This window comes from Rattus norvegicus, chromosome 1 (genome assembly GCF_036323735.1).
Source record: "Rattus norvegicus strain BN/NHsdMcwi chromosome 1, GRCr8, whole genome shotgun sequence".
NCBI classification, from domain to species: domain Eukaryota; kingdom Metazoa; phylum Chordata; class Mammalia; order Rodentia; family Muridae; genus Rattus; species Rattus norvegicus.
The window spans coordinates 76,375,694-76,387,427 of NC_086019.1; the positions used below are offsets into that span (position 1 = coordinate 76,375,694).

At 41.3% G+C, this 11,734-nt stretch overlaps 1 protein-coding gene across 1 annotated transcript; it reads left to right on the plus strand.

Moving 5' to 3' along the window:
* The first annotated feature begins 10,795 nt into the window (after window positions 1–10,795).
* Window positions 10,796–11,734, plus strand: Or6z1 (olfactory receptor family 6 subfamily Z member 1). Its single transcript, NM_001000111.1, has one exon. It carries the CDS (start codon window positions 10,796–10,798, stop codon window positions 11,732–11,734), a length of 939 nt encoding a protein of 312 aa, NP_001000111.1.

An 11,734-nucleotide genomic window follows, 5' to 3' on the forward strand; every position in this document is an offset into this window, starting at 1 on the left:
AACAGGAAAGAGCATATGTCAGCAGCTTGACAGCACACCTAAAAACTCTAGAACAAAAAGAAGCAAATACACCCAGGAGGAGTAGAAGGCAGGAAATAATCAAATTCAGAGCTGAAATCAACCAAGTAGAAACAAAAAAGACCATAGAAAGAATCAACAGAACCAAAAGTTGGTTCTTTGAGAAAATCAACAAGACAGATAAACCCTTAGCCAGACTAAGGAGAGGACACAGAGAGTGTTTCCAAATTAACAAAATCAGAAATGAAAAGGGAGACATAACCACAGATTCAGAGGAAATTCAAAAAATCATCAGATCTTACTATAAAAACCTATATTCAACAAAACTTGAAAATCTACAGGAAATGGACAATTTCCTAGACAGATACCAGGTACCAAAGTTAAATCAGGAACAGATAAACCAGTTAAACAACCCCATAACTCCTAAGGAAATAGAAGCAGTCATTAAAGGTCTCCCAACCAAAAAGAGCCCAGGTCCAGACGGGTTTAGTGCAGAATTCTATCAGACCTCCATAGAAGACCTCATACCAACATTATCCAACTATTCCACAAAATTGAAACAGATGGAGCACTACCGAATTCCTTCTATGAAGCCACAATTACTCTTATACCTAAACCACACAAAGACCCAACAAAGAAAGAGAACTTCAGACCAATTTCCCTTATGAATATCAACGTAAAAATACTCAACAAAATTCTGGCAAACCGAATCCAAGAGCACATCAAAACAATCATCCACCATGATCAAGTAGGCTTCATCCCAGGCATGCAGGGATGGTTTAATATATGGAAAACCATCAACGTGATCCATTATATAAACAAACTGAAAGAACAAAACCACATGATCATTTCATTAGATGCTGAGAAAGCATTTGACAAAATTCAACACCCCTTCATGATAAAAGTCCTGGAAAGAATAGGAATTCAAGGCCCATACCTAAACATAGTAAAAGCCATATATAGCAAACCAGTTGCTAACATTAAACTAAATGGAGAGAAACTTGAAGCAATCCCACTAAAATCAGGGACTAGACAAGGCTGCCCACTCTCTCTCTACTTATTCAATATAGTTCTTGAAGTTCTAGCCAGAGCAATCAGACAACAAAAGGAGGTCAAGGGGATACAGATCGGAAAAGAAGAAGTCAAAATATCACTATTTGCAGATGATATGATAGTATATTTAAGTGATCCCAAAAGTTCCACCAGAGAACTACTAAAGCTGATAAACAAGTTCAGCAAAGTGGCTGGGTATAAAATTAACTCAAATAAATCAGTAGCCTTCCTCTACACAAAAGAGAAACAAGCCGAGAAAGAAATTAGGGAAATGACACCCTTCATAATAGACCCAAATAATATAAAGTACATCGGTGTGACTTTAACCAAGCAAGTAAAAGATTTGTACAATAAGAACTTCAAGACACTGAAGAAAGAAATTGAAGAAGACCTCAGAAGATGGAAAGATCTCCCATGCTCATGGATTGGCAGGATTAATATAGTAAAAATGGCCATTTTACCAAAAGCGATCTACAGATTCAATGCAATCCCCATCAAAATACCAATCCAATTCTTCAAAGAGTTAGACAGAACAATTTGCAAATTCATCTGGAATAACAAAAAACCCAGGATAGCTAAAACTATCCTCAACAATAAACGGACTTCAGGGAGAATCCCTATGCCTGAACTCAAGCAGTATTACAGAGCAATAGTGAGAAAAACTGCATGGTATTGGTACAGAGACAGACAGATAGACCAATGGAATAGAATTGAAGACCCAGAAATGAACCCATACACCTATGGTCACTTGATTTTTGACAAAGGAGCCAAAACCATCCAGTGGAAAAAAGATAGCATTTTCAGCAAATGGTGCTGGTTCAACTGGAGGTCAACATGTAGAAGAATGCAGATCGATCCATGCTTATCACCCTGTACAAAGCTTAAATCCAAGTGGATCAAGGACCTCCAAATCAAACCAGACACACTCAAACTAATAGAAGAAAAACTAGGGAAGCATCTGGAACACATGGGCACTGGAAAAAATTTCCTGAACAAAACACCAATGGCTTATGCTCTAAGATCAAGAATCGACAAATGGGATCTCATAAAACTGCAAAGCTTCTGTAAGGGAAAGGACACTGTGGTTAGGACAAAACGGCAACCAACAGATTGGGAAAAGATCTTTACCAATCATAAAACAGATAGAGACCTTATATCAAAATATACAAAGAACTCAAGAAGTTAGACCGCAGGGAGACAAATAACCCTATTAAAAAATGGGGTTCAGGCTGGGGATTTAGCTCAGTGGTAGAGCGCTTGCCTAGGAAGCGCAAGGCCCTGGGTTCGGTCCCCAGCTCCGAAAAAAAAGAACCAAAAAAAAAATGGGGTTCAGAGCTAAACAAAGAATTCGCAGCTGAGGAATGCCGAATGGCTGAGAAACAGCTAAATAAATGTTCAACATCTTTAGTCATAAAGGAAATGCAAATCAAAACAACCCTGAGATTTCACCTCACACCAGTGAGAATGGCTAAGATAAAAAACTCAGGTGACAGCAAATGCTGGCGAGGATGCGGAGAAAGAGGAACACTCCTCCATTGTTGGTGGGGTTGCAGACTGGTGCAACCATTCTGGAAATCAGTCTGGAGGTTCCTCAGAAAATTGGACATTGAACTGCCTGAGGATCCAGCTATACCTCTCTTGGGCATATACCCAAAAGATGCCCCAACTATGCTCCACTATGTTCATTGCAGCCTTATTTATAATAGCCAGAAGCTGGAAAGAACCCAGATGCCCTTCAAAAGAGGAATGGATACAGAAAATGTTGTACATCTACACAATGGAATATTACTCAGCTATCAAAAACAATGACTTTATGAAATTCGTGGGCAAATAGTTGGAACTGGAAAATATCATCCTGAGTGAGCTAACCCAATCACAGAAAGACATACATGATAAGTGGCTATTAGCCCAAATGCTTGAATTACCCTATATGCCTAGAACAAATGAAAGTCAAGTCGGATGATCAAAATGTGAATGCTTCACTCCTTCTTTAAATGAGGAAAAAGAATACCCTTGGCAGGGAAGGGAGAGGCAAAGATTAAAACAGAGACTGAAGGAACACCCATTCAGAGCCTGCCCCACATGTGGCCCATACATATACAGCCACCCAAGTAGACAAGATGGATGAAGCAAAGAAGTGCAGACAGACAGGAGCCGGATGTAGATCTCTCCTGAGAGACACAGCCAGAATACAGCAAATACAGAGGCGAATGACAGCAGCAAACCACTGAACTGAGAATAGGACCCCCGAAAAGGAATCAGAGAAAGAACTGGAAGAGCTTGAAGGGGCTTGAGACCCCATATGTACAACAATGCCAAGCAACCAGAGCTTCCAGGGACTAAGCCACTACCTAAAGACTATACATGGACTGACCCTGGACTCTGACCTCATAGGTAGCAATGAATAGCCTAGTAAGAGCACCAGTGGAAGGGGAAGCCCTGGGTCCTGCTAAGACTGAACCCCCAGTGAACTAGACTGTTGGGGGGAGGGCGGCAATGGGGGGAGGGTTGGGAAGGGAACACCCATAAGGAAGGGGAGGGGGAGGGGGATGTTTGCCCGTAAACCGGGAAAGGGAGTAACACTCGAAATGTATATAAGAAATACTCAAGTTAATAAAAAAAAGAAAAAAGAAAAGAAAAAATTTCCAGACGGTGGTGATGCACCCCTTTAACCTCAGCACTAAAGAGGCAGAATTAGGCAGATCTCTGTGAGTTCAAGGCCAGCCTGGTTTACAGAATGAGTTCCAGGACAGCCAGTGCTACAGAGAAACCCTGTCTCAAAAATCAAGAAATGAGGAAGGAAGGAAGGAAGGAAGGAAGGAAGGAAGGAAGGAAGGAAGGAAGGGAGGGAGGGAGGGAGGGAGGGAGGGAGGGAGGGAGGTGGGGGAGGAAGGAAAGAAGGTTGATTTTTTTCACTTAGGGTTTCATGATATTTCTAAGAGTTTTTGATTGATTTCATAAAGGTTTTTTTAATGTCTGTGAATGTTTTCTTGCCTATATGTCATTGTACCATATATGTGCAGTGCTTGTAGAGGTAAGAGGATAGCATTAGATTCACCAGAACTTACAGATTGTTGTGAGCCACCATGTGGGTACTAGGAAATGGACTTAGGCCCTCAGAAATTTAACCTCTGAGCCATCTCTCCAGACCCTACTGGTCTTTCTGTGACTATTTCACTTGATACAATGCCTTCAAAGTACATGCACATTGTAGCATCTATCAGAGTGCTTCCCTTCTTCAGGGCTAAACAATATTCCATTGTGTTGCTTTCAAAGGAGATCTGGTTTCTTCCATCTCTGGCTCTGTAAGCACTGATGCTGTGGATGTGCGTAACAGACTTGCTTTCAGTGAGCAGCATTTCAGCCTCTTGTCAATTAGCTTTTCCCCTCCTATGGTCATCAGACCCATCAGTACCAAGAGCAGGGCCTGAAATTAGGAAAACATTATCAGTGTCCATTGATGTGAACTGAGGGCGGCAAAGAAGCTTTCTTGCCTCTGTCCATCCTTTTCAGTCCCTACTGAGCATCAGTGAGAGGCTTTCCTCTCCACTCCTTTCCAAATCCACAGAGACCATAGAAGTCTCTGGGGTTCAAAGCTCTGGCTTAAGTTTACATGGCTATGCCTTCTTGTAGTGCAGGCAGTCCATTCAAAGAGGCAAAGGCTCCTCTCTCTCTCTCTCTCTCTCTCTCTCTCTCTCTCTCTCTCTCTCTCTCTCTGTGTGTGTGTGTGTGTGTGTGTGTGTGTGTGTGTGTGTGTGTGCCTCCTTTTAAGGCAGAACAGTATCATTCTTTGGCATCTCCATCTCTAAGCAAAACCTGAATTTATGTATGTATCAGAGTCTTCTCCATAGTCAGAACCAGCCAGAAAGGATCAGTACCTGTCTACCATCTCTACCATCGACTATCAGGTATGAAGACCTAGTGTTATTCTTTGTGTGTGAAATCAAAGAACTGCAGAAACAAATCTTTTTCTTTTCTAGTGTAACTAAGATATCAGTTCCGTATTACAGATTCTGAACACTTTAGAGATACAAAACAGCTTAGTCCTCATAATAGTAGTTTCATCTCAATATAAGATAGATATTGACACATACATATATGAGTAATATAGATATTTAATAGATAACAGAACTATAGAGAATAGACATGAAATACATAGATATATGTAATAGAAGATGTATGTGGATACATGTGAGATAGATAATAAATAGATGATAGAAAATGGATAGATAGGTAGATAGACAAATAGATCAGATAAATTATGGAATACATAGATGATATATAAAGTATAAGGTAGGTGGATGAAAGCTAGATGTTAGATAAGATTAATAGATGATAGATAATGAAGATAGATATAGATAAATAGATACATGACACTTAAGTACATATATAGATACATAAATAGATAGGATGGATCAATGGGTGGATGTATAGAAAGACAGATAAATACATCTGACATAGATTGATCGAGTGGCTTCTGCACACTAGAATTATCCATGGAGAAATATCCTGCTTGTGCATGTCTGTCTCATTTCACAACCTCTGCTTCTTCCTCAAACGGTGTACCATCCCAAAGAATTCACTCATGTTATGTTTCATGGATGACCCCAAGAACATGCGAAAAGTACTAAATAGACTAAGAAGCTTTCCCAGGGACACTGTTCCAAATTCTTCAAGAACCTTTAGTTAAAATGTGGGTTCTTTCATGCCTCCACACGTCTGGCCCCTCAGGATCTGCCTTCTCTGCACCAAGTCCATCTTCGACACGTGTTTGTGGAATTAAAGACAGTCATTGTCAGTTGAGATGCTACCTTCTCTTGAGAGCTGTCCTCAGTTTTGTCTCTAATAATTAGAGGGCTGTAAGCAGCACCTGTTCATACCCAGGGTCAAAATTAGGTCCTGATTCTTAATATTGCATAACCTTAAGATTAAAACATCTCTCTATGTCTCCAATTCTAATTTCTCAAAATTTTCTAATTCACCACGCAACTAGAAAAAAATAGTAGTAGCTTTAAATCTTGCTTTCAGGTTTCTTCATGGTACCTAGAACTTGAGTGGACCTATCACAAAACTCTTTTCATCTCTAAGTAGAGTAAATTGTACAAAGAATGTTCTTGCTGGTTGATATTTGCCACTTGTTCCATGAGTTATTTGGGACACTTGGACTCAATTTTTAGTAACTACATTATATTGTCCCATTTTGAACAGCAGGTGTTGATTTTGCTCAACAGCTAGTAAACGTTTTTGAGGGAGAGTATTGTCTGAATATTTTCTTTGTACTTCAGAGCTCTTATCACCCTTTTGTGTGTGTACATATGAGTTTTTTCAAATGCATTTCTAATGGTATATCATTGCATCTAAAGCAACCAGTTATGGATGGTAGAACAGAAAGGGATCCATGAAGGAGGTAATGTGGGTAGGCAAAGAGATCAGTGGAAGGCCAGGAATGGAAGAGAGTTTCAAGAGGGCAAAAGACTTCTCAGAGAAAAACAAAGGGTTCCCCCAGGTTGATAAGCTCCACCTTTGACTTTAGAAACACAACTTGTTGATGACAAATTAACAAGGCTTCTGTTTAAGCTTGTAATAAATACCAGAAATAAGAAATAAATACCAGAAATAATCAGTCCAAAGCTCAAGAAGCCTGCAGACAGCTCTCTGGCCTAGAGTTAACGCTTAGCACCAAGGCATCCTTAATAGGAATCAATAATGGGCATCGTTTGCCACGACCCTCATTGTCTGCACTTCATGGCTGTCATTCATGCAACTAAACTTTGATTTTTTTCCCCTCTGATAAATTCATGAGGATAAGTGATAATATCCCTGTTGCTTAGAAAAATGTGCATGGGACATAGCTTCATTTGGCTTGGTATCTGACTCTACAGCCTAGTAAAGGGTTTGGGACTAGACTTAACTTACATCCAAATGTCTACCAAAGCACAGGTCTTATATAATATCTCTGAAATTGAGACCTGATGACACCATGAATCTCAGCTTCATGGTGTTTATAACAAACATCAGTTCATATCAAAAGATTAAGTATTTGGAAAAAAGACTAGAAACTAAACAGAAAAGGAGAGACCAAACATGGGGTAGAGGAGATTTGTCATTTACTTACTGAAAGTCCTCTGTACACGCTACTCTTGGCAAGTTAATAATATCAGAGTTTAATGTCTCAGCTTCCAGTAAGAAATCACATTTTCTTTCTTTTGTATGGATTGAACCTAGAGACTTATGCATGCCAGGCAAGCATGCCACCACTGGGCCATCACCCCACCCCAGCAACTGTCCTTCTGCAGAAATTCTAAAGAACTAATATACCTGGGTCATACCCACCCTTCACTCTCCCTCTGGCTCACCCTGTCTCCCCATAATACATCTTTGACATCTCTCACAGCCAGTATCCTATCTTTATTTTGTAACCAACTAAGTGCAATCAGGGCTACCCGTATGTTCTGTGTGAGATCATCCATTGGGGCATGGACCACCTAACAATGAGCACCCCAGTACCGGTGCAAGAAAAGTAAGTTTTGCTCCCTTTGCACCCATCAATTACCTTCAGCTCCTCAGCCAGCAGTGGACTATTTGGAGCACCTCCCCCCTCCTTGCTAGAATTTTAAACTCTCTTGGTCTTAGAATATGCAGTTGTTGTACCAACCACTGTGCTGGGATGCAGAGCTTAGGAGTCAAGTTGAGCTTGCTCTGGGATCTCTGTGATGTGCTGGGAAAGTAGAACAATTCTAGTAAGGAACTGAGACTCTGAGACTCATACAAGAAGCCATCTTGATTCTACTAAGAAAGGATCAGCTCTGTGAAGATACAGGATTTGTCCGAGACTAGTTCTTTGGTAAAAATGGTGAGGTAGTGAGTTTGTCTTATGTTTACCAAGACACATATGCCCATGTGTGAGGAGGTTGGCAGGAGCCATAGTTACCGTAGTTCTAAGAACCTGGCTGAGTAAGTGCTCAACAAAGTGCAAAGGATAAGGAAAATACTGACTTGAGCATTTAGGTAGTATATTTGCTTATCACAACAAGGAATAAAATGAAACAACTATATACATAAGAATGGGGGGAGGATGGGGAGGGGAACACCCATAGATAAGGGAAGGGGGAGGGGTTGGGGGATGTTGGCCCAGGGAAAGGGAATAACAATTGAAATGTAAATAAGAAACTCATTAATAAAGATGAAAAAAAGAGAAATAAAGGAAAGGAGGAGATGGAAAAGAAGACAAAGATAAAGAGCCCAGACCGAGGCGGAGAGGGAGGGGGAGGGGAGGGGAGGGGATGAGAACAGAGGGCAGGGGAGGGGAGAGGATGAAATAGTTTATCTTCACAGGTAGAAAAATTGGACCAAGAGTTGCCGATCATCTATCATCTAGAACACTGAGGACCAAAACCTAAAGGCTAGATTTTTACAACATTGACTTCAGTTGGTCTGGAAGAGAATGGCAAGTTGAATTTGTTCTTTCTCTCCCATGGTAGGACCACATGACGGTATGAGAAGTGGGGATCATTCTAGAAGGAGCATAGATGTTTTCTCCATGAGAAATGCTTGAATTGGGCTGGTGAGATGGAAGTAAAAGCACTTATCCCAAACATGACAACCTGAGTTAGATTCCCAGGGTCCACATGGTAGGAGATAACTGAATCTTGCAAGTTGTCCCCTGGCCTCCATTCATGAGCCATGCTGCACTCACACACCGTACACACACACACACACACACACACACACACACACACACACACACACACATGCACGCACGCAATTTTAAACAAATGAAATATTTGAGAGAATTTTCGAGTGTGTCCTTGAACAAGACACCGGATGAGGAGCTAAAACTCTTAAGTGGAGGGAATCTGGTAGAATATGAAGCAGGTTTTCTCTAAGGCAGTTCCCTATACCCTCAGACCATTTCCATTGCTCTTCCTTTGTCAAAATGCTCTTCCCAAACTTTTCCCATTGCAGGTAAGAAGCCTCTCACCTCCTGCATTGGACTTTTCATCATTTAAGCATGAGTAGCTATCAATATCATGATTATCAAGATAATGGGTTCATGAGCTCTGTGATAGTGCTAAACTCTTCTGAAACTGTTCTGTCTTTATATCTTTTTGTTGGTTCTGTGTCTTGTAGGAAATTGGTTCCTAATAGATGAAAGGGATGTTGCATTGAATTGTTCAGTAAATATATTTGCTTATAATGATGGTATAAAATAAAATGCCTATCCTTGCAAGAAATAAAAGAGATAGGAAAATGAAAGAAGAAGAATATGGAAGGGGACACTGGGGAAGGGCCTAACTCATCGCATGAGCTTAATTTCACCAAGTGGAACCTCTACATGTACTCTAAAGCAAGAAGGACTCTCAAATCATATAATTTTCTAGCTCTTTGGTCTTGTATGTTGGAGTATATTCTGGCCCTGGATTTCAGAGGGCTAATATCATCCAGTGGGATTAACACAGGAATGGAGTTGGGATGAGTTACAGCAGTTTACTGACTGTGTCATCGTAGGCTGTGCTATTCCCACACTCACCCTGTGGGACAGAGATTATAAATGTCATTTAACAATGCTTAAGCCAGGGGAGCTAGAAAGATAGCCTGCAGTTAGGAGCACTGGTTGTTCTTCTAGGGGACACAGGTCCAGGTCTTAGTACCCACATGGCAGTTCACAACCATCTATAACTCCAGTTTAGGTGATTTCATACCCTCTATGGCCTCCATGGGCACTGCATGCATAGGCATTCATGAAGGTAAATATTCATGCAAATAAAATAAAAATAAATCTTCAAAAAGAATTATAGAATAACTAAGTCATACCAGAACTCAGCAGCACTGAATAAAACAACAAAGTGTTCATGACATGTTTCTGACATAATGTAAAAGCTCAATGGATCTTGGAGATTTGGGGGATCAGAATATGCAACCCGGATTGCACCCGTAATTCCCTCTATATCTCCCAGCTTTTCCCTAAACAGTAGTATGTAAATGCTAATAAGTATACGTATGATCATCCACTTTGGGTACAACCAGTAGGATCTCCAACCTTCAATCCATCACAACATTCTACAAATTGTAAGTCAATGTTTTATATATAACTAAACAGATAGGGTCCAAACAATGGAATCTCTATACTTCTGCTAAACGAGGTACCAACTTTTGTAGAATGCCAACACTACTATCCAGAATAAAGCTTTTTGTCTATGAGCATAATCATTTGACACCTATAGCATAATGTAACTTTGTAAAATAAAATCACTTTAAAGAAAAAAGGACTTTGGTTTAGAGATTAAGTCCATTCAGGGTAGTGTGGTTTAGACTGGACCATGTTTTAGAACATCAGAGATGGAAGTCCTATTTTTCCTAGATTTCAAGAATATTGCTAAACTGATGTGTAGGGAAAACAACCTGGGAATGAAATGTTTTTTAAAAATTGAAATGGAGATAATTATAATCTCCTATATAGCAGATGTCAATCTTTTCCTTCCCTAAATTTCACAGGGAACAATTTTTTTCCTCCTATCATCCAGATGGTCACATCCCTGCTATACAATGGAATCACCAGCTGCGGCATTCATCTCAAGAATATGAAGTCTTCTTCTAAGTCAACTTCCAGGACATATTGAAATTATTAACTTGCTCAAGGCTCAAAACACCATAAACATCCCTTTAATTCCTTTTACCATGATGCTAAAGGACAGATGATAACAATTGGCTTGTCTCTCTACAGATGGAGAGGTCCTTGGAGTTGGCCAACATGACCAGGGTTCAGCAGTTCCTCTTGCTAGGATTGTCAACTAGGCTGGACATAAGGGATGCCCTATTTGCTGTCTTCCTGACTCTCTACCTGCTGACACTCGTGGAGAACGCACTCATCATCTACCTCATCTGCAGTCACAGTGAGCTCCACAAGCCCATGTACTTCTTCCTGGGCAACCTCAGCTGCCTGGAGATGTGCTATGTGTCTGTCACCATGCCCACTCTACTCGTGGGGCTATGGACCGGGCCCTACCACATTTCTTTTGTAACTTGCATGACGCAACTCTTCTTCTTCATAGTCCTCATCTGCACAGAGTGCACCCTCCTGGCCTCCATGGCTTATGACCGCTATGTGGCCATCTGCCGCCCACTACACTATCCACTGCTCATGAGGCCCCAAGTATGCCTGGGCTTAGCCTTGTCTTCGTGGCTGGGTGGGCTGGTGGTCTCAGTAGCCAAAACAACATGCATTGCCAGCCTGTCTTACTGTGGCCCCAATGTCCTCAACCAATTTTTCTGTGATGTCTCCCCTCTGCTCAACTTGTCCTGCACCCATGTGACCCTCACAGAGCTGGTAGACTTCATCTCAGCCATTGTCATCTTCTGTGGAACACTCCTGGTGTCCCTGGCCTCCTACTCAGCCATCGGGATGGCTGTACTCCGCATGCCATCAGCTGCTGCCCGGCGCAAGGCCTTCTCCACCTGTGCCTCCCACCTGGTAGTGGTGGGCATTTTCTACTCAGCGGCTCTCTTCATCTATTGCCGCCCCAGCCGCATCAAGTCCATGGACCTCAACAAGGTGCTGTCTGTCATCTACACGGTGGTCACACCTCTCTGCAACCCTATCATCTACTGTTTAAGGAATAAGGAGGTCCACACTGTGCTAAAGAAGACCTTCCATTGGCCTTGA